General features: G+C 40.2%; 2 protein-coding genes across 8 annotated transcripts in view; one reads left to right on the top strand and one right to left on the bottom strand.

Moving 5' to 3' along the window:
* Nucleotides 1–212: 212 nt before the first annotated feature.
* LOC115781425 (hexokinase-1) lies at nt 213–20,866 on the bottom strand. 3 transcript variants are annotated; one of them, XM_030731068.1, is made up of 19 exons: nt 20,804–20,866; nt 18,542–18,704; nt 11,759–11,907; nt 10,710–10,829; nt 10,242–10,337; nt 9,932–10,031; nt 9,237–9,420; nt 8,693–8,848; nt 8,377–8,610; nt 7,800–8,104; nt 7,070–7,218; nt 6,633–6,752; nt 6,256–6,351; nt 5,241–5,252; nt 4,505–4,604; nt 4,063–4,246; nt 3,677–3,832; nt 2,270–2,503; nt 213–1,424 (listed from the first exon to the last, which is right to left on the bottom strand). In XM_030731068.1, the coding sequence occupies exons 1-19, from the start codon at nt 20,864–20,866 to the stop codon at nt 1,274–1,276; spliced, it is 2,772 nt and encodes a 923-aa protein (XP_030586928.1). In that variant the 3' UTR covers nt 213–1,273. The 3 variants fall into 3 exon arrangements, with proteins under 3 accessions (XP_030586928.1, XP_030586944.1, XP_030586935.1); XM_030731075.1 differs by lacking the exon at nt 5,241–5,252 and having other exon boundaries at nt 1,274–1,424; XM_030731084.1 differs by lacking the exons at nt 5,241–5,252; nt 10,242–10,337.
* Nucleotides 2,511–27,006, top strand: part of myom2a (myomesin 2a) — a 55,577-nt gene continuing 31,081 nt past the window's right edge. For 2 of the 5 annotated variants that reach the window (XM_030731048.1, XM_030731028.1), the window contains exon 1: nt 26,628–26,703. Coding sequence is in view for 3 of the 5 variants with exons in the window: in XM_030731020.1 (XP_030586880.1) it covers nt 26,546–26,703 (158 nt within the window). In the remaining 2 variants the exon portion in view is untranslated. Of the gene's footprint in view, nt 2,600–18,557; nt 18,693–26,545; nt 26,704–27,006 lie in introns of those variants that run through there. The other 3 variants (XM_030731033.1, XM_030731041.1, XM_030731020.1) reach the window with 3 other exon arrangements.

The following is a 27,006-nucleotide window of genomic DNA, read 5'->3' as shown; positions in this document are numbered from 1 at the left end:
CAGCTACCCAAGTTGGTAATTACATTGAGCTATGGCATACAGACACAGCTCAGTCCAAGTTTCAAAAAGCTCATTTCTCTCTTCCTTTATGACATGAGTGGTCCACACTTAATGCACTTAACATGTGTCGGCTTGTTACTAACTTCCCCACTTGCATTGCAAGTTCTGCCACTGCTTGACAGTTTAAGAAAGAGACACAGGTTTTACTCCACAACAAAATATAATTTAATGAATTCACTTTGTACTGTGTCAATCACAAATCTATATTGATGTAAAAATAAAAAGAAAGAAAATGATCCGGTAACCTCCTTTGTATTGATGCAAGGCATGCAGTCTCTACAGAGCTTTGGACATTGAAAGCTACAGGTCATACAGTAAGACACACTGACACTCAGCTACAAATGCACACAAAAGCGCTCATTATGTCCACTCTTCTTGGGGCCCAATAAACATTTATTATTTGCACGTACAATGAGTAGTAATGGTATTCATCACAACACCGAAAGTTTAATAGTTTACGAATAGCAATAAGATGGGCTAACACTTCTCTGAGCTTTTTCTACCTTGTCCACTCTTGAAGAATAAAGTATGGTGATGCAGGAATATCGGAATATGTGAATAACACTGACAGTTACACAAAAAGGGGGGTTAGTAGCCAAGCACGTTGTGTGAGCATGTAGCACATGAAATTGGGGACATTTTAACAGCCGTGACTCTTGCATTCAAAGCTTTGGAACGAGCCCTTTTAGAACTGGTTTTCTCAACCAGAGGAGCCTGTAGAAACAAGTTTCATCATTCAGTGTCAAGAAGGTCCTTCGTGTGGGAAGTTACATTGAAATGTTTCTGCTGTAACTTTCGTATAAAAAGTGCAGACATTTGCTTGTGTTTACGGTGCAAAATCCTAATGACCTCTGGGATTTAAAGTGGCCCGAGCTTTACAAATACAATTATATATCTGCTTTCATATAAAAATAAAATTAGCAGTACATAAATATTGCACACCTAAGGAGTTTAGATTTATCAGGTTACTGACAAGCTGTTGAGGAAAATGTACAAACATGGAAATAATAAACCATCTGGTGCAGTATAAATAAATATTTAGATATTCAGTTTTAATTCTCTGCATGCACTTTGTCTCTCTGGCTGTAGGTGGACCAGGTCGGGCACAGGTGGAGTCACGGCTGCCAAGGGGGAGACGGATGTAGGCTGTGCGGTGGGCGAAGGTCGTGGTGGAGCAGCAGGTAGTTCTTGGGGACAGACGGGACAGGGCTGCTCAATGTTGCTGGGCATCCAGCTCCCTCTGGCGGCAGCCCACAGCAGTGATGAGGGCAGCTCCCTTACCACTGCCGTCCTCAGACAGCAGGAAGTTGACATCACATTTGGGGGCAAGTTCCTTCACTGTTTGTTGGAAGATCGGAGAGAAACTGAGGAGAGAGCAACTGTGGTTAGGAGGCAGTTTGCTACTGAACTTGAAAAAAATGAGTTGCTTTCCAGTATAGGTAAAAAAATTTATATATATATATATGTATAAAAATACATATTTAGGCTTTACAGCTAGAAGGAGCTGCAAAGTAGAATAAGGATGTTCATTTGGGACGTGTTGCAAAGAAGTGGAGAGCTCCTCTGGATTTTTATTGGTGTAGTAATCTGCTAATTTGTAATTCTAGTGAAGCAGTCCCCAAGGAGGCCCCTCAACAAACAACTGAATTAAAATGTTAGCCTTGAGATGCTTTTTCAAAAAAGAAAACGTCCAAAAATGGGTTATTTTCTGTAAAAAAGAAAAAAAAAAGCAGTATTTTTTGCAAAGAATCAAAAGTGGTAGCATATCAGAGTGTTGTAAGGATAAGAAATGTAGGTAGATTGTGTTTGCAGCATTTAATTGTTTTATAATATGTTAATTATTGGCTTTTATGGTAGTAAAATATTAATTTATTACAAACATTTATACAGTGCATTATTTGTAGTTTTTATCCTGGACATTTGCATAAGTACACTTTGCTTTTCTTAAAGATGTCAGTATAGTAAACATGTATGATTCAATGTGAAATAAGAACAGCATAAATATATTTGTTATATATCGTTTATCACAGTTTGAATGGTTTTTCCAGTCCTAATGACTGAGTAAATAGTTGGCGCTACTCTGAGGCCAGCGAGTTTGGTAATCTTTGGTAATCCTTTACAGACTGATGAAATACAGTAGCATTTCAAAATGAACGGGTCTAATTTCTCACAAACATCCCTTCTATTATGTTCCTATCCCAGGTCTTACTGTGGGTGCAGCTTGTAGAGTGTGCCGTCCACGCCCACTGTAATATCCAGGTGGTCCAGTCCTCTGTTCTCACGGATCTTGTCCACCACAGCGGCCATTCCAGCTCCGCAAATCTGAGCTGCTCGGCGGGACACCGTGCCACACACCTCCTTGACGATAATACTGTCATCACAGGTGCTGTCGAGCCCCAGCTGCTGCAGGATCGCCCTGACCTGCAGCAAGGCCAGACGATCGCTGTGGAGTGCAGAGGGGGGGCATGGGGAGAGAGTCAGAGGTCAGCCAACAGCAGGAGCGTCATTGGATACCTCACAGCTGTTCCCAGAGGCTAAGGTAGGCTTAAACAGTATAAACTCAAGTGGCCACATCCCCCTTCCTCTGTCATTCCTAGGTGTGTTGTTCTCTTCTGTGAACACTCCTGCTGAAGCACATGTTGGCGTCCTCTTCATTTACCAGCATTCTGATTGTTTAAACCATTTAAACCACAGGCAGTGGCTATATAAAAACACACATTTTATAATATTCCTGAGTGTTTTTGGCTTTTTAGTGTTTATAATTTTCTGCTCACCTTCAGTATGCATACCTTTTTTTAATTCTACAAGGGCAGAATATTAAAAAGCGTACCACACAATAACATGGTAACTCAAAAAATAAGTACAGTTGGCATTGTTTTGTCTGGGGTGGGTTACTTCTTGCTTTTTCTAATATTCTGTCAAAGTCAGTGGAAGCCTGCTAGGAGTTGTAGGAAACAAACAGTATTTTGTGGAAAATGATAAAAACTATGTGAGTTCTATGAATTGTACTATTTGGACTTAAACATTCAACAGCACTTTTGTAGCCTTTAAATGTAAAATAGAACCTCTGGTGCTGAAACTCTTTTCGAATGAACTTGTGATGTTCGGCATATTCTAAGAGCGGCGATGCAGGAAACTCTTGTATTTTATTGTTTTGATAAATTCACTCAATTCTGTCTTCTGTCCTGACATCTGTGTGCAAGTTAGTAACCTTTCCACATTTGTTATAAAATCCAGCTCACAGCATTACGTCACCTAGAGCACAACAGGTGGCTGTATTCAGTGACAATCCTGTGAGAGAAGAAAAGGATCTTTTTTTTCTTGTAGCAACTGATCCGCGTCTGATGTTGTAAGTGAGTGCACACTGGCAGTGGTCTAAGACTGTAACCGCAGCTTGTTGTGTGCTCTTTATGTTCTGTAAGGCTTCGAGTTACCTGCAGTGCAACTTCTGAGTAACTAAACAGATTGAATGTGGGCCAAAATATATATTTGGGGTGGATTTAACTTTAATAAGACAGACTATTTTGCCCTCTGAATTAAAGATTTAGTATGTCAAACATTAAAACAGCCCTGGCCAATTCCAAAAATTAAAATTAGTGTGAAATGATTCACTCACCTCTCTATCTGCGACAGAAACTTTGTTTCAAAGATGCCCCTGGTCTTAAGCGTCTCTGAGATTTGTCCCCGGAAGAGGAAGCCACGCTTGGTCAGATCAATCAAAATCTGCCTGACGATCTCACCCAGGTACATTCCACTGCACATCTTCTCGTACCTGTGACGCACAGGAATGAAATCTTATTTGCTAAGTTTTGTCAGTAAGCTGACAAACGGAACATTAAACCACTTTTTATTTTCTCTCTAATGAACAGATAGGCTAAAAGATGCTCTCTCAACTGCTGGGTTGAGAGCATCTGGCAAAGATGTTGAAATGGACAGTAGAACACTGTGGCGAGTCTGCTTTGTTGTTTCTGTGAAATAGTTTGATACCGGCGGCCTCTTAACCTTTGTTTGCCTTCGTTGAGTGAGTTCTCATCCACTGCCTGGTCATACGTCGTCCTGATGTCATCCAGACAGCCATTGTCTCCAAATGCCCCCCACTCCATATTGACACACATCTGGCCCTCGTTACCCGGCACTATCTCAATGTTCTTCATTTCTTCCATGTAGCAGGCATTGCTGCCCGTTCCTGAGTGCACACACAGCCACAGCAATCAGAAAAACACTGTTTTTGAATCAAGTCCTTTTTAACTGTAAATTAAGTGTTTGGTGAGGGTGAACACAAATATAAAAAAATAGTTAAAAATAGAAAACAGTAAAAATAAATATTTAACCATACAATTCTGTTGAAAGAATATTTGCCAACAACCTTTACCTGTAAACCTTCCAAGATAATTATAGAGATTAAACATTTAGGAATAATGTTTTTGTAGTAGGCTGTGTTTACCTGCAATCAGTCCGACCTCACAGGTGGGTTCCTCATATGCACAGGTCATCATCGTCCCCACTGTGTCATTGACTATGGCAACCACATCCAGCTCAAACTCCTACAAACAATAGAAGGAATATTGTTCACAAAGTATAATAATATTACATATATGTATGTTGCAATAAGAAACTAGATGCTTTCACAATCCAAGAAATCAGTCGTGCATTGTGTTAAAATCTATTAATGAATGCACAGAATGCATTCAGTGTTTGTTCATTTTAAATGCACATACTCTGGGATAGGCTCCACGCCCCTGCCACCTGAACAAGATAAGAGGATGGATGGATGGATGGATGGATGGATGGATGGATGGATGGATGGATGGATGGATGGATGGATGGATGGATGGATGGATGGATGGATGGATGGATGGATGGATGGATGGATGGATGGATGTTAAAATAGTGTTAAGTCCATGTTTCTTCACTAAACAATGCTGGACGGGTGTGTTGGCAGATGGATTAATATCACGCCCAAGAACTTCTCAAATGCCACACTGAGCACAATGCAATTTACCCACAGACAGACTAAACAATAAAATACACAAGCTGTTTCAAAGACCTGCAAAATCCAGGAGCTTTGGTCTTAGCTGTATGTTTTCCAGGTGTTATTACATGCTACTGCAACAATAAACAGGTCCAGTCCCGCACACCTTTACCTGTTAGATAATGATTAACTTTGGGTTAATACTTACTGGATTCTCCATCTAAAAGAATAAAATTAATATATGAAACCCAAAAGTGGCAACATGTGGATATTAGGAATTTCAACAATGACACTCAACAATGTCTCTAAAAATTAAAGTGCATAATCGCTCATACTCATTGTATATGCCTGCCATAATGTTGCTGGTCAGTCACAGGTTTATACAGTAGGGGGTGGGATTAAATGTGTTATGCTGAAACTGCAAAATTGCAGTTGACAGTAAAGGAGTCTGTATGCTGAGATTAGCACCTGTGCGGTCATGTGATATGGTTGGTGTGTAAATATATGATATGCAATCCTCTTTACTTCTAAGGATGTAGTATGAGGTTTTTAATGCGGTGGTCTGTTAGGTTACATATCCCCATTCATTGCTTTCCTTGTTCTGTAAAGTTTTCATGAAACAGACATTAAATTATTAGATTTTTAAACTACCAAAATAAAGCAAATTATCTAAATAGACCAAAAAATGCTAAAGTCAAGGACTGAGGCTCTGAAATAGCTGAATTTCACTGTTTAAAAACACAGTTAGCAGCATGTATTTGCTATAAGAGGCCTATCAGTCAGAACCTGGACAGCACTTTTAAATCAACATGAGACAACAATCTGATTCAGAATGAGGTCAAACAGTACCCACATTATACAGGAGGCACAGGTACAAAAAAGCCAGAATTTCTTCACCACACATTCCAAACACACACTGCCTTGTAGCAGTAGCAAAGTAGCAGTCATAGGTATAAAATGTACATACAGTAGATGGCTAATAAATCTGTGATAGTTTTAACAATGCTGAATAAATTCCCTTCAAGTTTTATAAATTATATTTTTAGGCTATTTGAACAAATTTTGACTAAATTGTGCAGTTTTTTTTTAATAGTATTTTCTAATTTGTCACAATGATCTTACTGTGGCATTCCTGGGCTACGGTAAACCATAAAAAGTACTATCTGTCAAATGCAGCGGATAAACTGGTGCTTGTGGTGACTAAACGTGTTGTCTGTGGTTACCTCTTTCCTCTTGATCGCTTCCCGAAGAAGCTCCACTACATCTTCACCCTCACAGTCTGTGGCCTTGAAGCCTTTGGTCCATGTTACAAGGATACCCTGAAGAGAACAAAATGCTAAATGGTGATTTAGCCTAAATAACATTTCATAGAGAAAGTAGCTATTAATCTAAGTGTCCACAAGCTACCTTTAGTTTAAAGGTTCTACAACATTTTGCACTGTTATACCTGGAAAGCTCCACTAGCATCAGAAGCAAGTATTTAAGGCTCTTTTTCAGTTGAAACATTTTACAATGCTCTTCCTTTTTTGGTAACTTGGTTGTAGTCAGATTGATACCAGCATAAAGTTGTTACTTTGAGGAAAAAATATATAAAACATACAGCATCCAGGCTGGTCTGATGGCAGGGGAAGGAGAAGGTGAAACCCAGTGGCAGTCGAGCACTTTTCATTCCCATGTAGTCCAGGAAATCAGAGATGCAGTGGACGATGTGATCGAAAAGCTGGAAAGAGACATAATTTGAGTATTAGGAAGATGAAGTCAGGGTTGTTGATAACTTTCTATATTTTATGGAGATAAAAGTCCCTGTCATCAAAGTTGTGAAAACCATTCACGTATCCACAGATGCAGGTTTGGATTTAGAGAGATGCTTTCATTTTTAGAAGCTATTACAGTAGGAATAAATATGGAGAACAGAGGAAAAGTAGCAATGAACCTGTTTTCACAGAAGAAGGAATTTTTTTTTTTAAAGACTATGATGAATGGCAGTAAGCGTGACGTTCACTGTTACTGCAACAAAGATGTAAAACAGATTGGTACCTCTTCCCCTGTTCCCTGCATGACTTCTATTGGAATGGCATAGATTTTGTTATGCATCTCCACTGATCGCCTCTTCCCACTGCGAATCTTCACCAGGAGCACACGGAAGTTTGTTCCTCCAAGGTCCAGAGCAAGGAAATCACCATTTTCTGTAAAGAAAACCAAAATATATTAGCCGGAGAAGCCACAGAACGTTTCAGCCACACAACAAAAACTGCATATTTAATAATTAAAGCGAGTATATGTGTCATCTCGAAGTAACTACTAAATTTATCATAAACAACATACAGTGATGGTCTTTGTAATAGATAACGTGGTTTCACTGTACACCACCCTATACAGTTCAAGTCAGGACTACAGGTGACAGAATTACTGGTGACAAAATCTTCCATCTGCATTATTTGCCCACCCTTCCACACATATGTGGAAAGCATAAGATGGGGAGAGCAGCACCAAGATCCCAGCAAAAAACAGGTCATCAGTGACAGCAGATGTGACGTTGATTTGATTGGGTACAGGGGGTGCTGGTGGATTGCAGAGTGCAGCAGGTTTGGACAGGCTACAGCAGTTTAAATAATGCACACTATTCATGTGGGCTTGAATTCAGTTGGGCTGATCTGCTGGGATTACAGCTGAGCCTGACTTTGAGTTTGACCTGAAAATGTGTTTAAAAGTTACCAGACAAAAAAAAAAAAAACTACCCGTCTCAGTGTGCCTGATTTTTAGTTACCTGTCCCGTCTGGTGTACTTCGAACGAAGGTGGGCAACATTTTGACTGCAGCATCCTTGTGGGTGTCCTTCTTTAGGCCTCTTTCGATCTCCACCCTCATCCTTTTCTTCACTTCTAACAGCTGATTTTTGCTCAGCCGGAATTCTGCCAAAGTCTGCTGAATTTGGCGAGCCTGCTCTGTTAAACGGTATGCCACTGCTGTCACCATGGCTGCTCCTTTTCCACTCCCACTTTCAGACAGCAGGAAGCGGACATCTGAGTCTGGGACTAGGCGACGAACTGTTTTGTGCAGGCGGCGAGCGTATCTGTTTAGAGAGCAGAAGATTTCCTCATGAGGAAAAACAAAAAGTCTCCAAGTGTGCAGAAACGTTTTTGACCAGAATGATATATTCAGACTGCAGAAATATGTCAAACAATATACAATCCCAGAGTAACTTAGGAATTCACAGTACAGTGGTTTCTCATTTTTAGGTCTTTCTGGAATACATTAAGTCCAACATAAAGACATGCATCATATATTCAGTATTTTGCATTGCATGTTACTCTTTGGCAGGTCCCCCTTTTATGACCTACTCACTGAGGGTGCATCTTATAGAGAGAGCCATCAATGCCAACAGTGGTACGAAGCCGGACAACTCCTTTATTGTCTTTTAGGCGACACAGAATGGCTCCCAGAGTTGCAGAAATTAGATTAGCTGAGCGGAAGGACACGATGGTGCACACATGCTGCACAGCCAGACAGTCTTCTTCTGAAGGCTCCACTCCGAGCCTCGTCAGGATTTCCATACATTTCTTCAGCCCTTCCTTGGTCCTAAAATGACAAGTATTATATATTATAAAAGCCTCAACCCTCCTGTTGAAGAATAGTGTATTTTTTTTTCTTCATGTCTCACTTTTCAATTGCAGAGACATGTTTAGTCTCAATCTTTCCTTTTGTCAGGAGCTCAGGGGTTATCCGTCCCTCAAATAGCAGCCCCTCTTTGGCCATCTTGACCAGGATGAGTCGTACCAGCTCTCCCATGTACATGCCACTGGCCATCTTTTCAAACCTACTCAGAAAGAAGCACAGCTGTACTTTCATACAAGGTATCACAGCTGCAGTTTGCATCCATCTAAATGACAAATCACTGCAGAAATTACTGCTATTCACAACCATTTTTTAGCGGTAATGTTAAAGTTGTACTTAATTAACAAAACTACCTTTTATCTACAGTGGTGTGTGTGCATCAACTTCAGAATGAATGACAACAAAGAGAACTGATCCCAAAGAATTTAAGCATACTACTATACTTTTGTGTATTATATGCAGTTTCTTTACTGTTATGGCTAAGTCTGACTTATATTAACAGTACTCTACAGCGGTATTTTGAAACAAATAAAATAGTGAAAGACATTAAACCTTTCAAAAGTTGTCTTTAATTAAAAAAAAAATCTTACAGTTGCTTTCCTGGGTTGATGGACCCTCTGTCAATCTCACGGTCAAACTCTGTGCGGATGTCCTCCAGGGACCCATCGTCCCCAAAGGAACCCCATTCAGTGTTGATGCACATCCGGCCTTCATCTCCTTCCACCATGTCAATGTGACGGAGTTCCTCCATGTAGCAGGCGTTTGTTCCCGTTCCTAAAGGGACGCACAGCTGCCATGACTCTTATTTGAATTTAAAGTTGAATACATTGTCCTATTTAGTTGTAATATTAGGCACCCCCATATGTGGAACTGTGTACATGCTTCTAGTCCTAGTCTGATTTTTGTCCTTGTAAGCTTTGACGAGAGACTAAAACCGTCCTCTCTGGAATTTAAACAGTAGATATAATCCACATGATTTTTTTTCCCCCTTCTGGGTTCTTAAAAAAAATCTAAGAACAATATTAAAATGTATTCTCAAAATCTATGGATGCTCTGAAGTGCTGATAAAGTGCAGTTGACTGCTAAAAGGTGGCATCTTTAAGATGGTAAATATTGCTTCTAAAGCCTCAGAAAAAGAAATAATGATTTGTTTTAAAGTGGCACTGCAAATCCTGAGGAATGCAGGATGTCTGTGTTTTTTCTGCTTTAATGGTCTTATAGGTCCATGCAGGCGAGGGCAGTCGGATTTGCATAATGCAACTATGAAAATCCACTGAGTTTTTACCTATAATGATTCCTACTTCACAACGCTGATCATCAAATCCACAAGTCATCATAGTGCCAACTGTGTCATTCACCACTGCCATGATGTCTGCTTGATAGTCCTGGGAACACAAGGTTATGTTTTAACTCCAAACAAAATGGAGTTAAAATCTGTTGGAAACTGGAAAATTTGGACTGAAGTCCATCCTACTCATATTCAATCATGGAGCAAACATACGTTTCTCTTTCTGAATTTCATTTCTGTTAGTAGAACAGTGATTTGTTTTTTTAATCCCGCTTCCACATGAAAGACTCAAAAGAGAAAAACCTACCCCTCGTTTCTTGATAGCTTTGTTTAGAAGCTTCACAACATCCATGCCTTCTACACCACTGGCTTTAAACTTCTTTGTCCAGGTTATTAAGACAGCCTGAAACACAAGTGCTTTCATAAGGTGAACTTTAAATTACTATCAGACAGGCTGAGAGAGGATCAAATGGGTGCCCACTGCTATTCCAGTCACACAGTCACACGTTCTCACACTTCATTCTCACATGTGCTTTAAGGTATTTTTGTCCAGAAAACTTACATAACTATAATGATACTTTAATTTAAATACAGAACATATAAACTTCCATTCTATTGCCTTTATGAAGCTAATCTAAAACTATCAAATATATTTTGAGGTTGTAGCGATGACCTTTGATCTTTGTACCTCTTTGAACAGAAAATGTAAACAGTAATTGTAAAGACATTTTGCAAGTTAGTGATCAGTGGTGCAGTTTCAACTGAAAATGTTTACCTCATCCAGTTTGGTCTGGGCACACGGGAAGGAGAATGTAAATCCCACAGGAAGCTTTTTATCCTTGATTTTTTGTTTCTCCATGAAGTCACCGAGGCATTCTGCAACATGGTCAAAGAGCTGCAGACAACAGAAATACATTTCAACAGTTTCACGGGACTGTACCTACATTTGGGCCATCATAATTTTACATTTTTATTGTGTTAAGTTTGTGTGTCCTTATCCCTAAATGTTCATATAATTCTCCCTGTAACTTTATTTAGAAAAGGCTTCAACAAATATGTAAATTAGTAAAATATTCCGCAGACAGACGCTTTACTGCTATTTACATTTAAAAACCATTCCTGGAGAAATAGCCAATATATACCTGTATATACTCTAATTAATTCAACAGTTAATTGCTATGACAAGTGATTTGGTAAGTTTTTAAACTGTCAGTTATGATCGTCATTGTCAATTGTGTCCTTACATTAAATAAAAAAAAGTTTCACACAGTGTATAAACAGTGTTCTATATTACAAAATTGCTCACTATGTAAATCCACTTCTTTGTTAACAAACCTGTTCATATATCAGGTTTCTGACCAGCTGTCCGTTCAGCATTTCACTAAACAGCATCTGCGCTGTTCTGTCTGTGTGCGTCATGCTCTAAGCCAATCACACTGCCTCAGACAGTCGTTCATGTTTTGTTATCATGTTACAATACGACTGCCAGCTGTTCTCTGCAAGTCCCTGTGTAGGTTAGCGTGGGTTCTGACATCGCTCTCATTATTCCCAAGCGTCAATGAGATCGTTTTACACAAACTGAACTTTGAGCCGACCTTAATATAACTGGGCTCTGTGTGGTGGGCAGACAACAATATTGAATATTCTTAATTAGGTATGTGATGTGGGCAAGGATACATTAGGGTGGGGATAAGGATTACAACATGTCTGATTACTTTTTATATCTGTTTCCCAGAAGAATGAAAATATAAATAAGGTCGGTTCAGGAAATAAGAAGAATATAACGTAGACATTTAAAAATGTCAGGCATGTATTTGTGTTTACCTGTGTCCCAGTCCCATGGATGGTGTCATCAGGGGTCTCATAGACCTGGCTCTCCATCTGAACCGGTTGTTTCTTATCCTGTGTCACTTTGACACGCAGGATCCGAAAGTTTGACCCTCCGAGGTCCAGAGCGATGAAGTCGCCCTTTTCTGTCAGATTGAGAAGGTGTTGGAGCGTTAGAGCTTGTTCATTTTTTGAGTTTTGTGATTGTTTTCACTTACAATTCGTCACTAAAACGATTAAGTAGCCCTAATGTGTATTCAAACCAAACCAAAAAAACGGGATTTTTTTTCCTCCCATATTTTGGACATCTTGGATGATGCCTGAATACCTGAATGCCATTCAGAGATGGCTCAAAGAATTACTGCACTTAGGGCTACCAGTTAAATCTGAAATTGTTTGGTGAACGTTTACTAAATCTAAATTTTATGGAGATTAATGTTTAGTCTTTTTGGGGGGTTTTTTTTGTTGTTCTTTTCAAAGCCAAAATAAGTAAAAACATGGTCCTTTTGCTCAGGGCATGTCTGCTATTAGGAATTAAGTAATGTTTGATACTTTATCAGAGCTATCACTGCAGTCACTGCTAGTTGTCCCTGAGGCCATCAGTATTTCCAAGCTTGACATCCCACTGAAAGATAAAAGGAGCTTTACAGACATCCACCAGAGTCCATGCTGTCAGTAACTGCAACAAAAAAGACAATGTTTGGAGTTATGACTGCACTCTTGCCCAAAAGTACAAGGCTTTTTATTAACACTGGCATGAAGAACACATTCCTCGGGTACATTTTCCTTACTCTTAATGAAATGGTTGGATTGCTGCCTATGTTGGGAGCTGAAAACAGGTTTGATCAAATCACAGACCACACAGTTATGATATAGAAAAATAAAGGATGACAGTTTTCAGGATAGCAGTTTTACACAAGCCTTTCATGTGAAGACCCCCTAACCAGGTGCATCCAGGTACAGTGCCGTTCCAGGCAAGAATCCCAAAATTCAAATGATCCCTGAGATCTCATCATATCGACAGTTTCTCTGATTCAAAATCTAAAGTCTGTTCTGAAAGGAGCACACAGACTGCTGCTTGAAACCCAGTATATTACACATTTTCTTACACATACAAGTAATCACATGCATTTACCTGACACTGATGCAGACTGACTCACAAAGAAAGAGTTGAAAAGAATGAACTATCTCAAAATATGACTCTGGATAAGAGCACAAGACAGCATGTGGATGTGGATTTATTGTTGCAGGAATCAGAGCTGTAGCCTTTATTTTAAAGAAGTCCAACTACTGCCTTCCAACAAAACCCTCTCCTTCATTTAGTGCTGCCATGACTGTAATATTTGCTGCGTTGAGCTATTAATCCTCTTGACCTGACTGGAATGAGATGTGTATCTGGGCTGGAAATACAAGTGTTAGTGATTTGCTGTAGAGCATGTGGTCCTGGTATAGCCTCAGTGCTAGTTTGCATAAGCTCCGATCCTGTTTCTTTATGTTGTGTTGGATTTTCAGTATCAATGCATAGATTTTTAACCAAGCCAGTCAAACCTAGTGCTATAATCCAACCGCTGATAGAGAAGGTGGCATAGCTGGTGACCGCAGTCCCGCCAGTAAAGAAACATTACCTTAATGTGTATTCTAATCGTATGTTTGCATCTCACTAAACACACTGTTTATCTTCTAAGCCTAAAAATTGATTTTTTGTGAAAGATTTGATGCTATATGTTGTTGGATTTTTTTAATTATTATTAGTGTGAGATAGACAGTTGCGTTTTGGTCACTGCATTCCCACAAATCCATCCATCCATCTATCCGTCCATTTTATTTCACTTATCCAATTAAGGGGTCATGGAGGGGCTGGAGTCTATCCCAGCTTCCATATTGTGAAAGGCGGGGGTCGCAGGGCTGACACAGAGAGACAGACAACCATCTAAACTGACCAGAGGGGTGAATGTGAGTGCAAATGGTTCCCACAGATGTGTAGTAATAGTTACTGTAGTAATAAAAAAAAAAATGTGTTTGCGCTGTTATTACCTCTGCACACAATTTTGGTTCAGTAAATGATATTAAGTTATTATTGAGTTATTTCAACTAAGCTCTCAGAGTGAAAGCAGAATCCATGAGATTCAGGCTGTATGTGTGTGGCTGTAAAGATCATTTTTAACCTAAGCTGCTCTCTCTACATTTGTATCTTCGCTGGCTTTTACACCACGTCTAGTCTTATTACTTATTAAAGATTACTGTCTGAGCTCAGCCCTTCATTTGCTCATTTTCTTTACAGAGAAAAAAGTCAAACCTTAAGGATGGGATTAACTTTCACTATAAGGTGCAGTTATCTTTTATTCTTATCATGGGAACCATCCCGTCACTATAGATCTGGCTTACAAATGTTTATCTTCTTTTTTTACTTTCACCGTAGCTTCAACTTTGCCCTTTACTTCATCCCCGTGACTTCATGTTGAAACCCGAGGCTATTTATAATGTGAGGTAACGTGGCCTGTCCCGCTGCACTGGCCTTGTTCTGGCATCAGTCTGAGGGGCACCTGATGTTCATTCTGTGCACATTTTAAGTTTGAATACAGCAACTCGAGCAAAAACCAGCAAAAAGATCTTCAAATATTTAATCGTTAATTTTACAGTTATAGACTGATGGCGCTACTAAAAGCCTTCACTGAGTACAGGCCAAGCTTCAGACTAGCCATACGACATTCAAGATTTAGACTGGATTATATGAGAGTCACTGGATTCGGTTTCAGCTGAGTTAAATACAACATGATATGGTTTTGATCTGCGTGTGTGTTATAACATGAAAACAGTAAATGATGAGTCTGTTTGAACTGTCGGCCCCAGGCCTAAAACAATAGTGAGCCATTTAGCCTGAACCCAGAGCACAAACACAAAGAGGCTTATGTCACAGAGGCAATTTTAACACATCAGCACATTCTTTACAGACAGATGGAAACAGGATACATAAGGCTGCCCTTCAAGAGGCTTCTAATATGGATGGACATTTAGCTCTTGTTAAGTAGAAGCTCAGTGTGTGAATGGGAACCTTTAAAGATGAGGCTTCTTTTGCAAAATAGTGAAAATGCTCCTTTATTTAATGACTCATTTGGCCTTTAAAAATGTAGAATTTTTTTCCTTTTTTTTTTTAGTTTTTTTAATATTATTAATAGCTTATTAAAATATTTGACCTGATTAAATGAACTGCAAATGACTTCAGGCATTTGGGGGCGCTGTTGGGCACTTACACAATACAGGGTTCGTACGGGTGCTGGAAATCCTTGAAAATGTTTGAATTTTAATATTGTCCTTTCAAGGTTTGAAAAGTGCTTGAATTTTGGATATAGTGCTTGAAAGTGCTTGAAATTGTAACCGCTTTTTTTTGTAAATAAAAATATAACTATCTGGTTGAACAGTTCGCTTATGAAACGGAGAAATAAAATGAGTCATAAAGTCTAAAATGAAAATTTCTCCGCGTGGGTCTGGCCTGCCCGTCTGCATGTGATCTGTCAGTCTGTTTGTGACCATGCCCCTCCCCCGAAGACAGAGAGTGGCCGTTTTAATGAGTGTTCACTGGAAAACTGCAAACTCCAATTATGGATCAGACGAATATGGAATACTTTTAAGTCAAAAGTTACAAACATAATCCCCGCAAATAATGTCATTCCTAATGTCATTCCTCGCGAGTAAATTCAACAGCGTAGAACTCAGCGCATCCACGGAGGCGCTCTCGTTCACTTGTACACCACTGCGCCGTTCTGTGGTCTGCAGCGATATGGCCTCCGATCTGGCGGATCAATTCAAAGGCTTCATTGAATTTTCTAAAATAGGCCATCATCGATTCACAGAAAGACTCAATAACGATATTAGACAGGAATAAGCTGTGAGTGCGGCGCAGCAGGTGTGGAAAGCAGCCAAAACCGCCGAAGATAAATTCAACAGGGAAGTGGAAGTATTGTTCCAAAAAGCTGAATCAAAAATGTAAGCCGTACACAGTAAACCGCAGAAAACCATGATGGATTTTATTCAGAAGGTATGTACATTAATTCTATATGCTGTGTTGTCATCTATGCTTGTATTTGTACGCAATCTGGTGATTGGCGGCTGGCACTGCTGCCAAGTTTTGTGTAAGAAAACTCGCTGTTGGCTGTCTTAAAACTCGCCAAAGGACGAATCGAGGACCGGGGGTGGGGTTAGGTGTCCCCCTCGGCCGAAGAGAGGTCCGGGCGATGCCACAGCGTAGGAAGGGCCGCAGTATTGCTGTATGTACACAAAACACGGCGACAACGGAATTTTCATGTTTCCGGTGTTGTGCCAAAAAGTGATTTCCGATTTTATTTTTTTACTGTATTATCTTTCTTATATCGGTAAATAGACTGTGGCGCACAGGATTTATCCATCCATCCATTCGCTTCCGCTCATCCTGTTCAGGGTCGCGGGGGGGGCTGGAGCCTATCCCAGCTGTCACAGGGCGAGAGGCGGGGTACACCCTGAACAGGTCGCCAGCCTGTTGCAGGGCCAACACAGAGACAAACAACCTTTCACGCTGTCATTCACACCTATGGGCAATTTAGTGTAGCCAATGAACCTAACCCCAGTAAGTGCATGTCTTTGGAATGTGGGAGGAAACCGGAGTACCCGGAGGAAACCCACGCAAGCACGGGGAGAACATGCAAACTCCACACAGAGAGAGGGAGAGGCCTGGGCCAAGGTGGAATCGAACCCAGGCCTTCCAGATGTTATTCTAACTGTGAGGCAGCAGTGCTAACCACTGCGCCACCGTGCAGGGGGAAATACTGGAAATCATTTTTTTGGAACAACACGGCATATCTCTAAAACTCTTCAAAAGTCCCCGATGACACCGGGAAAAGTCACTAAATTTGATGCTGGTCACTTTCTGGACAAAAAAAAAAAGTCACTAGGGGGGTCTGAAAAGTCCAAGTGATAAAGTCACTAAGTTGGCAACACTATCTGCCGGTGTTGCCAAAAATTGCAGCTTCTACCATGTGACAGGAGTGTTATTTATGACTCAAAATGAGTTGACATCATTCATGAGAGATAATATTCGAGATATGCTTGACAGACCATACGTCAGCAAGTAATTTACAACTATATAAATACCAGCAATCATTTTTTTGGAAAATACTGGAAATCATTTTTTGGCACAAGACCCGCTATTCAGATGATACAGTGGTATGCAGATGTTTGGCCACCCCTGATAATTGTCATGATTTTCCTTTATAAATCATTGGTTGTTCAGATCAGCAGTTTCAGTTAAATATATCATAAAGCAGATGAACACAGGGATATTTGAGAAGTGAAATAAAGTTTACAGGATTTACAGAAAGTCTTCAATAATTATTTAAACAAAATTAGGCAGGTGCATAATTTTGGGCACCCCAACAGAAAATTTCATCAATATTTAGTAGCTCCTCCTTTTGCAGAAATAACAGCCTCTAAAGTCTTCCTATAGCTTCCAATGAGAGTCTGGATTCTGGTTGAAGGTATTTTGGACCGTTCTTCTTTACAAAACATCTCCAGTTCAGTCAGGTTTGATGGTTTCTGAGCACGGACAGCCCGCTTTAAATCCCACCACAGATTTTCAATAATATTCAGGTCTGGGACTGAGATGGCCGTTCCAGAACGTTGTACTTGTTCCTCTGCATGAACGCCTCAGTAGATTCTGAGCAGTGTTTAGGGTTGTTGTCTTGTTGAAGTATCCAGCCCCGGCACAACTTCAACTTTGTCACTGATTCTTGAACATTGTTCTCAAGAATCTGCTGATATTGACTGGGATCCATGTGACCCTCAACTTTAACAAGATTCCCAGTACCTGCACTGGCCCCACAGCCCCACAGCATGATGGAACCACCACCAAATGTTACTGTGGGCACCAAGTGTTTGTCTTGGAGTGCTGTGTTCTTTTCCCACCATGCATACCGCCCCTTGTTATGTCCAAATAACGCAGTTTAGTTTCATGAGTCCACAGCACCTTATTCCAAAATGAAGCTGGCTTGTCCAAATATGCTTTAGTGACTCTGTTTGTGGCGTGTGTGCAGAAAAGGCTTCTTTTGCATTACTGTCCCATACAGCCTCTCCTTGTGCAAAGTGCGCTCAATAGTTGAATGATGCACAGTGACACCATCTGCAGCAACATGATGTTGTAGGTCTTTGGAGCTGCTCTGTGGGTTGACTATGACTGTTCTCACCATCCTTCTCCTCTGCCTATCTGAGGTTTTTCTTGGCCTGCCACTTCAGGCCTTAACTAGAACTGTGCCTGTGGTCTTCCATTTCCTCACTGTGTTCCTCACAGTGGAAACTGACAGCTGAAATCTCTGAGAGAGCTTTTTGGATCCTTCCCCTAAACCATGTACATTTTGCGTACATGCAGTGCAATACAATGTTTTAATGGATAGGCAAGAGTATATTTACTACCAAGATATCCAGAATTTTTCAACACCGGGATGTGTTTTTAATACTTCCTATTACATTAAAATACCACCAAACCAAGAGAAATTAAATGTCATGAAAAAATATCAACATTTTCTTTGTACACTTTTGGGGAGGGGGTCTGAAAAAGAGTTAACTTTGGAAAATGTTGATAATTGTGAATGACCCCTTAATGTGCTGGAAAATCATGAAAATTGACCTTGGAAGTGCTTAAAAGGTGCTTGAATTTGATCCTGGAAAAGGTGTACGAACCCTGACAATAAAGGAGAATATTTTTGAGCTGACCCGATCAGTTCAGCAATCTGTGATTATTAATGCACACTCTACCTGATCCATCAGGAATGGACCTGACGAAGGTGGGCAGCATCTTTACGGTGGCAGTGGGGTTGGTGTCACGGTCGAGCCCGTTCTCCATTTCCCTGCGGAACCTGTTCATGATGTCTTTCAGCGTCTCATCGGAGAAACGCATGGAGTACAGGTACTTATCAATCTGAAGAACAGGTGCATACAAAAGGTGTTAGGGCAGTTTGAAAGCATGCCAAACATCCGTCATACTCTACTAATTTTCATGCTGAGCACTAACTCACTTAACGTTAATTTAAATACATGTACACACCGGCTACTGTGCTGTCATGGTTTAAACACAATAATTTGGGATTTCCTGACATAGACTTTTATAACAGATTTGTGTTGTTAGCCTTAATTCACTGCATGGCAGGGATTCAGGGCAAAAATCAATAAATACAATAAAGATGCAACAGGAAGTACTTCTAATTGTGGCAAAGAGCCTGAATCAGGGCACTTCAACCCCATGAACTACCCGTATTGTTGGACACCATGAGGTGCTCGTCTGTATAGCTAAATGCAGTGTTTGTGTAAAATATTACAACAATGAAATTATCAATGAAAGATTAGTTAAAAATAGCTACATTGCATAGTTGTATCACAGTTAACACATGAATGAAATGTTTGTTGGGAGGATTTACAGAGGACAGTCTTTGTTGTTGTTATATAATCACAGAGTGCATGCCATGGGGCACACCGCAGGACAGAAACTTATTCTGTGGCACGAGACAGAGTCCATGCATTTGGTTCTCATCAAGCTGCTCTTATTATTATTAATAACCTCTCCAAAATGCCATCTGATTTGTAGTGTAAGAGTTTGACTACAAAAGTGATGAAACAAGGGTCCTCCACTTCCTTTAAAGTACAGTAACACTGATGTTTCACAGCCAATCTATTATATGTATACGGTATAAAGTAACACTAGAGTATTGAACAGTGGAGAATGGGATGTTCTTTACTTGCTTCTTTCATCACCTTCATCTTTTTAAGGTTGTTTGTTAAGGCAGTTTAATTGCAGTTATTCATCTAAGATGTCAACATAATAACCTCTTAGTTTTCCTGACACCTGTAGGATCTATTATGTATCCCTTTGTTCCATTATTTCACTGAAGCTGTATGATACCTTCAGTAAATTAAAATATTCACATTTATAAAGTGCCATCTTTTTGGATCAAGCATCATTTTATTTATATTTCCCCTGGCAGTTTTTTCAGGATTCATACAGCTTTAAATGAAATGTTGTAACGCTTGAATTCTTATTTAAAGACTTCCAGTAAGAATAAAGGTCCACCCACCAAGGCTAAGCCAGCCCACTTTACTGTACTGCACTTGTATCTATGAGTAGCACTAGTAAATCCATGTCTTGATATGGTTACAGTTTAGTGTCCTCTCCAGGATGCACATGTTTTGGAGAGCGTTCATCCTTTCAAGGAATGTTTTTACCTCAGTAGTTCCAGTAACCTACTTCAGTCGAGGCACGTGTGGTTACTGCACTGTGACATCACACAAGACATCACTACTCTTTGAACCCACCCCCATTTATACTGACTGCCCTCACCCGCATCCCCATTCCCGGAGGATATCGTGCCGGGTTGCTCATCAGCTAATTTGTTCTGAGCGCAGAGTCAGTTTCTGTGGGCAGCCAGAGGCTCAGGCTCACATTTCATCTATAAGCTGCTAACAAATTTATGTTGTATTTTTGTGGTGTTCCAAAAGTGTAACGAAATTAAGTAAGCAACCGTAAAACGGTATGGAACAACCGAGAAGCAGAGTAAACCTGAATGACTGGGAAAACCAGAAGCTAACAATGAGGGACGAGAATATGGGAAAGTGATGATCTTGGAGATCATCACTTTTCCCAGCAACCCCTCACAGACACCTGTCTGCTTCAGATGCCATAGCAACCAACGCTCCAAAAAGCTCAGTGATGGAGGTCTGTCTGCACATCAGCACAACCAATGACCACAGCCCTTCTCAAGGACATCTGTGTCAAATACTGCTAACCTCTGAACAAACTGAAAAGGCATCATATCCAAATTAAAGATCATGCTGGCCTTCTCCTCCCGTGCCTCTCAAACGCTTCATCTTCTTCTCCCAACATGATACACCCCACAGACCCAACATGCAGCTACTGTTAACCGGTGTCTGTGGGTGTACACTAGGCTGCTGTGACATAATATAAATAAAACTGGAGTCTAACAAAAAGCAGGACCACTGTAGCAGTTTAAAGCTGTTGTCGCTCACCTTTTTGAGTTGATCATCCTTCAACTCGGTGAAGTAGTAGGCCAGAAGCTGAGCCGCTATCATCCTGTCTGCACGTCCTCCAGGAGCTGTCACTTACTACGAGGCGGTTAGAGAGTGAAGAGGGAGAGAAAGGAATACTGTTCTGATTCCCCCCTACACTGATCCCTTTTTATCCTGAAGTGGAAGAAGAAGCAGGCCTTAGCTAAGCAGTGAGGCAAAGCAAGGTTAAAAGGAAAAGTCTGGTGAAACAAGAGTGTAGCAGTGGCCGTGCCTGCTAGTCTGCGACAGGCACACACACTTAAACACACAAACACACACACACAGGCTGGGTTTGACCGTGCCTCCTCCCTCTGAGCTGCTAGCTCCCTGTTAGCTCTGGGGAGATGTAACAGCACAGCACTGGAATGGTGGTTCTGCTTTGCCCTGCCCCCACTGAGCACTCTGATTGGCTGAACCTGGGACGTGAAAGCAAAGGAAACAGGGGGGGGCAGCAGATCAGAAGAGGGGGCGACATAGGAGTGAGAGTGGGAGATGGGGGCATGAGAGCTGGGAGCTGAATGAGGAAGCAGCATATGCGTGATACCCTGCCACTCTCCTCCATAGACTTCCCCTAGCCAGCACGTCTCATACGTTTCTACGGCTACTAGAGGTGGACGTGCAGAGAGGCAGGGCAACCACATGATGATGTCACTATTTCTCTTCTTACTGCAACACGCCGAGCATCAGCTGCAGGCTGAAGGGCATCACATACATGCTGCAACATCCAAACATCTTCTCATAGCTCTACAAATGCAGTTGCACGGCTGGAGTGTCGGACTTGGTGTTAATGGTTTCTTATCACTGCAGCGCACACCCCACCCACAGCAACACAGCAGCCAGAGATACAGCTTTAAAACGAAGCGTCATTCCTGACCTTGGGAAGACATTTCTTAATAGAAGGGAAACATTGTGAACTTATCAATCCACCAATCTGTGGTTTTATTCAAAAAAAAAACACAAAGTCACAAAGAATATAAAACATCATGAAGAATCGTGCAAAGACAAGAACAAAACATTTTCTCAACTCTTCTTTGAGTCGTAAAGTGGCTTCTCTTTCTAAACTTAGTATGAATTATTTTATAATAGAAATATAGGAGCAAAATATATGTATACATTTTTTCCCTTTTAAATAGATCTTATACTGTCACTAATGGGGAGTGAACCCTTATATTGGCAGTATACTGTAAATGTTAATTGTCAGGCCTATGAGAACTTTAAGCAAGCAGCAGTAAATGAATGAGGACAACTGCTCTCAAATATGCTGTATGATTTATGCTTTTTTTCTGCAGTCATATTAAGTGATATAATGGAAAAATGTGTTTTATATTTTTGAAAATCTAATCTCATGTCCCCTCTTCAGCGTTAGACAGCACGTGTTTGAAGTGTCTCAGCATTGCTATACATAGTCAGGGACAACCCGTCCACTCTCCCCTCTGCAGCTCTCTTACGTCGCCACGCTCTGCGTAAAATGTACCATGTCTCCTGACTCAGTGACGTCTAAAGCTTGTGACGTCTTCATTATACCCCCCCAGCAGCATGCACACACACACACACACACAGACACACACACACACTCTCAAACCATTGAGATTTAGGGCTTCCCTCTTTGATTTTCCTCTATTCCACACACAGTCCCCCCCTCCTCTCGCGTCCCATCTTTAGCTGGCTGCTAAGTCAGAGAATTTAAGAATGGCTTCCTGGTGCTGTCTTCCCCCAGTGTGTGCCCCAAAACAGCAACTCAGAAAGGAGAGAGGAAAAAGGGGGAGGGCTTAGCGTTCATTCACTCCCCTCTGAGGAGGACTATCCAGCCTAGTGTCATGGCTGCTTCAGGGTGACCTTTCCTGATGACCTAAATGTCGTGCTCTTCTTCCTACTCACAAAGACCTGCCTGTATAATCATATAACACGTGCTTAAGCAGGATTTAAAAAAAAAAAAGTCTAATTTGGCTGTTTGTAGTTTGTATTTCCATTAGTGCACAGATCTCTGCTTTTATTGTGGTTTATTTGTTTTGTGTGCTCAAATTATGTGATGGTTGCAAAGCAACCTGTATCCACGGCTACTCCTATGCAGTAAAAATGCAGGATAAAAGGTGAAAAATATTATTTTCTTAATTTTGATCATTTCTGATTTTACTCAGATTTATGCCTAATGCTTAAAATCATTCACAGTCTCTCTTTGTATAGAACGCCTGCCAGAGGAAGCAGCTGTAGGACTACAGCGTCTGCTGGTGGAGCTTGGGTACTGGAGTTTTCCTTAGTGTAGTGGGGAGGTAGAATTCCACACCCACAAACATCAATTACAAAGATTTGCAGTGTTTGAAACAGCTAAATATAGTAATAATAATGATAATCACCATAATAAGAAGAGTAATAACAACAACACGATAGAGTTTCTCTGTTTTTCTTGTTGTGTGGTTGTTCCTGTCTGAAAAATAAATGTTTTTCTCCACACAGGACCTTTTCTGTTACGTTATGCTGTATATTAGACTGTTGATTATCAGTATACTTAAATTTTGCTGTCACTGAAGTTGAGAGTTCATCCTCTCTGGAGAGTGAATATGAATAGCCTGCTACAGTAGATCGCGGTCTTGTTTGTAAAGACACACATTCTTATTTTCGGAGGAATATCCCCTAACCTCTCCATCCTCTGGGAGCTTCAATGTCCTCAGTAAATTTGTTACTGCACTACAGTATGCCTGTTAGTTTTATATTTTTTTTTGTGTACCAAGGAGAAAACTGGCCAGATTGTGGAGCATTTTTTTTTCTAAAAACCATAAGCATTTCAAATTTTATGAAAAATAAGGATTAAAAAAAAGACTGAAATTATCTGCAGTCATCCTCTAAAGGAAATCCTGTCAGTGCTAAGATGTCAAGTCAAGTTTATTTATATAGCACATTTAAAACAACAACGTTGACCAAAGTGCTGCACATTAAAATATATATCCCCAAGAACTACATCTTGGCATACAGGAAACGATATATGTGGATTCTAAGTATCATGTTTTTTTGCACCTCTGACCTCTTCTTCAAGGTCAAATAAGGTCAAACTTTCATAAAATGTCTTTTATTTGTTAAAGTATGCTTAAAATTCTGCTGCCTTTGTATTGGTAACATTTAGGAAATGATGCTTGTATATGGGGATTCTACATATCACATTATAGTTTGCATCCAAATCTGACCTCACTTTTATATTTCACATCTACTTTTCTTTCAAGTTGACCCCAAAATTTGTTCTATCTTTGAAGAAAGTGTCAGGAGAAAGAATGAGCTGGTTATCCATAAGCTCAACTTATTCATGTCCACTTATTAACAAATCAACGCCTATTATCCACCAACTCTCAGAGTTCTTCTTGTTTATAAGTTCACACCAAATAAAAGCAAAACTTGAAATTAAATTAAAACCAAAAGAGCAGTCCTCATGCATCAGTAAGTCTCTGCATCTGTTGGCACCCGGGCAGTCTAAATGTAATATCGTTCTGGAGACGCGAGGCACCTCAAACGTCTGGACTTCGTGCTCATCACATTATCATGCTCCAATAATCTCTTTTACTTCCAGTACAAACATGCTCCGCACTGGGGCCAGAAAGAGGAAAGAGACTGGAGTCCAGCAGGAGATCTGAAGTCACAGACACCGAAACCAATGAAGAGAACTGTGATATAAAAGTTGTTTAACAGAAAAATAATCTCAACTCCAGAAGTGTTTGTGGTTATGTCAGAGTTTGTTCATTTAACTTGATCAATATTTTTAACGCAGGGCCATTATGTCAAACAGCTATGGCAGTTAGTGAATTTCAGTCAGTGTTAGTGAGGCTTTACTTGAGGATGATGACTTTCTGTGGTCTTAGTCTGCATTACAAAAGGGTAAATGTACACTGACTGAGTAATGCTGCTTTTCGGTGTATGATTTCATTATGTGTAAAACTTTCACTAGTTCTGATCCAGCCATCCATTTTTTTTGTGATTATCCGTTTCTGGGTCACAGGGAGTGCTGAAGGCTATTCCAGCTGTCATGGGGTGAGAGGTGGGGTACACCCTGGACACGTCGCCAGTCTGTCACAGGGCTTCAAATTGGCACAGAAATTCAAATCAAATAATAAAATCTAGAAATGTGAATTTAAAACATAAAAATGTGAGGAGAGATTTTCCTAAACTGATGATATTTTCATTAGTTTTTACTTCAGTTTTTTGCACTTTGTTCTGGTCTTAATTGTGAAAGTTTCGGTATGCTGCCTTAAAGCGCATTATAACTTTGCTCTGGAGCCTGAAAGTCTGAAAAGACGCAGATGGACACCAGGTGGCAGCATTTTAACAGAAAATAACACCAAGCTGAGCGTTTGTCGCCACTGACGTCGTCTTCTTTCAGCTGATCCCTTTAGGAGTCACCACAGTAAATTTTTTACCTCCATCTCACCCTGTCACTCTGATCCTCTGCATGTCCTCCTTCACTACATCCATGAACCTCCTCTGTGGTCTTCCTCTTTTTCCTCCTGTCTTGCAGCTCCATGTTGAACATCTTTTGTTCAATACCTCCACTATCCTCTCAGCCAAGCTGCTCATCCTGTGCTGTCCCTCCTGGTCACGCCCAGTGAAAATCATAGCATATGCTCACTCCACCAATTTTACATGTGTAGATTATTTTGATAATTATGGTTCATAATCATTGCTTAGATTTATCTGTTATTTTATTTGTACCTTTGCCTATTATTTATAAGTGTTACATAAATATTTTTAGTATTATTATAGGAATCGTGAGGTCAAGTGTAGAGGTTCCTGGCCACGCATACACTTAGTGGCCACTTATAAACATTATAATGTTTGTAAATGTGTAAAATCAGTTTTACTAGTGTAATAATTATTATGATATAATGGTAAAGTTATTACTAAGATTAGGACATCCAATACAGGTTTTGAGAATTTAATTTGTATATTTGTTTTTGAGAATATTAAAGTGAGCAAAGATGTAGACCAGAATCCTGTAAGCATAAAAAAATGCATTTTAACAACTAAAAATCAAACAGGCAAAATTTAAGACCTTCAACCTTTTTTTTTTCATTCACTGTGATGTTTTCTGGTATTAATTGTGCCTTAGAAGATATTTCCATGTGTATTAGTTATTTTAATAGACTTGTTTGAATAAAAATAGCTGCAGTGGCTCCTGTACAGTAAGAAGTAGGGGTATCACTGTAACTGAGGACTTGCTGTTAAAAATAGCCTGACTGCTGCCTGCAAGTGTTGAGCCAAGGAGGACAGGCTGTCTCGAGAAACCTAAAAAGGTCTCACAAGGCTTTGAGTGTTGGGATCTGCCAGAAATGACCTGAAAACCTCTTCCTAACTCTTGCATAGATCGATATTTCTGATGATTAAAGGAGAGATGCCTCATACTAATACTTTTAGAGAAAGGTGAGACTTTCTGCCAGTAATAAGAAGAAATGCAGTCTGCTGTTTCAGAGCCAATTTTCTGATTTTCAAAAATGAAATATTGTGAGGGGAAAAAAAACGTTTTCCAAACCCTGTTACCATTCACTGTTTTACTGTTCCAACTCTTCTCTCTCCTTTAATGTTTCAATAAAGTCTAAAAAAACACCTTCCCATATTATAATTTAGAGGATGAAACCTGCCTCCAGAATGATTTATTAAACTTTCAGGTACAGGTGCACACTCTTCATGTGCAAAGTGCAGAATGAGAGGGAAATTTGGGGGTAAATGCTATATATAGTCTTAAGTGCATCCATACATGGGGTGGAAGGGGAACAGCATTCCTTCGGTGAGAAGAGGGTAATATTTTTGTTGCCATCAGCAAGTGCTTCCCAAGTGGCACCAGGCTGCTCTGCCACTGCTTTGCGCTGTTTAAATTTCTTGGGGTAAGTCTCTTTTGTTGCTATTTGCTAGCTGGCGTGCTAATTTTATTTTAGAAATAACCTTTTTCAAAATGAGGTAGGAAGAGGATGTATCTGCTGCCAACCCTAGGATAAGTGAAATGTGTTGCATAAATAAATGGCTGTAGATAATCTGTCTCTTGTGTGGGGAAAGTGAAGCGGCAGTCTGTAATCTCCCTGAGCTGTACTTCCTTTCATACCAGGGTATTAAAAGGTTGCTGACCCTCTTTTCTTAATTTGTGTCAGCCAAAAAAGACTGATACTGTGCTGAAATAATTATTTATACAG

The sequence above is a fragment of the Archocentrus centrarchus genome, chromosome 1, assembly GCF_007364275.1.
Source record: "Archocentrus centrarchus isolate MPI-CPG fArcCen1 chromosome 1, fArcCen1, whole genome shotgun sequence".
NCBI classification, from domain to species: Eukaryota; Metazoa; Chordata; class Actinopteri; order Cichliformes; family Cichlidae; genus Archocentrus; species Archocentrus centrarchus.
This window is presented reverse-complemented; position numbering and strand designations above follow the sequence as displayed.

What these genes read in the sequence shown, in the direction of transcription:
- LOC115781425 (XM_030731068.1), bottom strand. Translation starts at nt 20,866, where the DNA reads ATGATAGCGGCTCAGCTTCTGGCCTACTACTTCACCGAGTTGAAGGAT. An exon ending in TCCATGGGACTGGGACACAG is followed by an intron (nt 10,830 to 11,758) that starts GTAAACACAAAT and finishes TGTTGTCTGCAG; the next exon opens with CTCTTTGACCATGTTGCAGA. An exon ending in AAGCTATCAAGAAACGAGGG is followed by an intron (nt 10,032 to 10,241) that starts GTAGGTTTTTCT and finishes TTGTGTTCCCAG; the next exon opens with GACTATCAAGCAGACATCAT.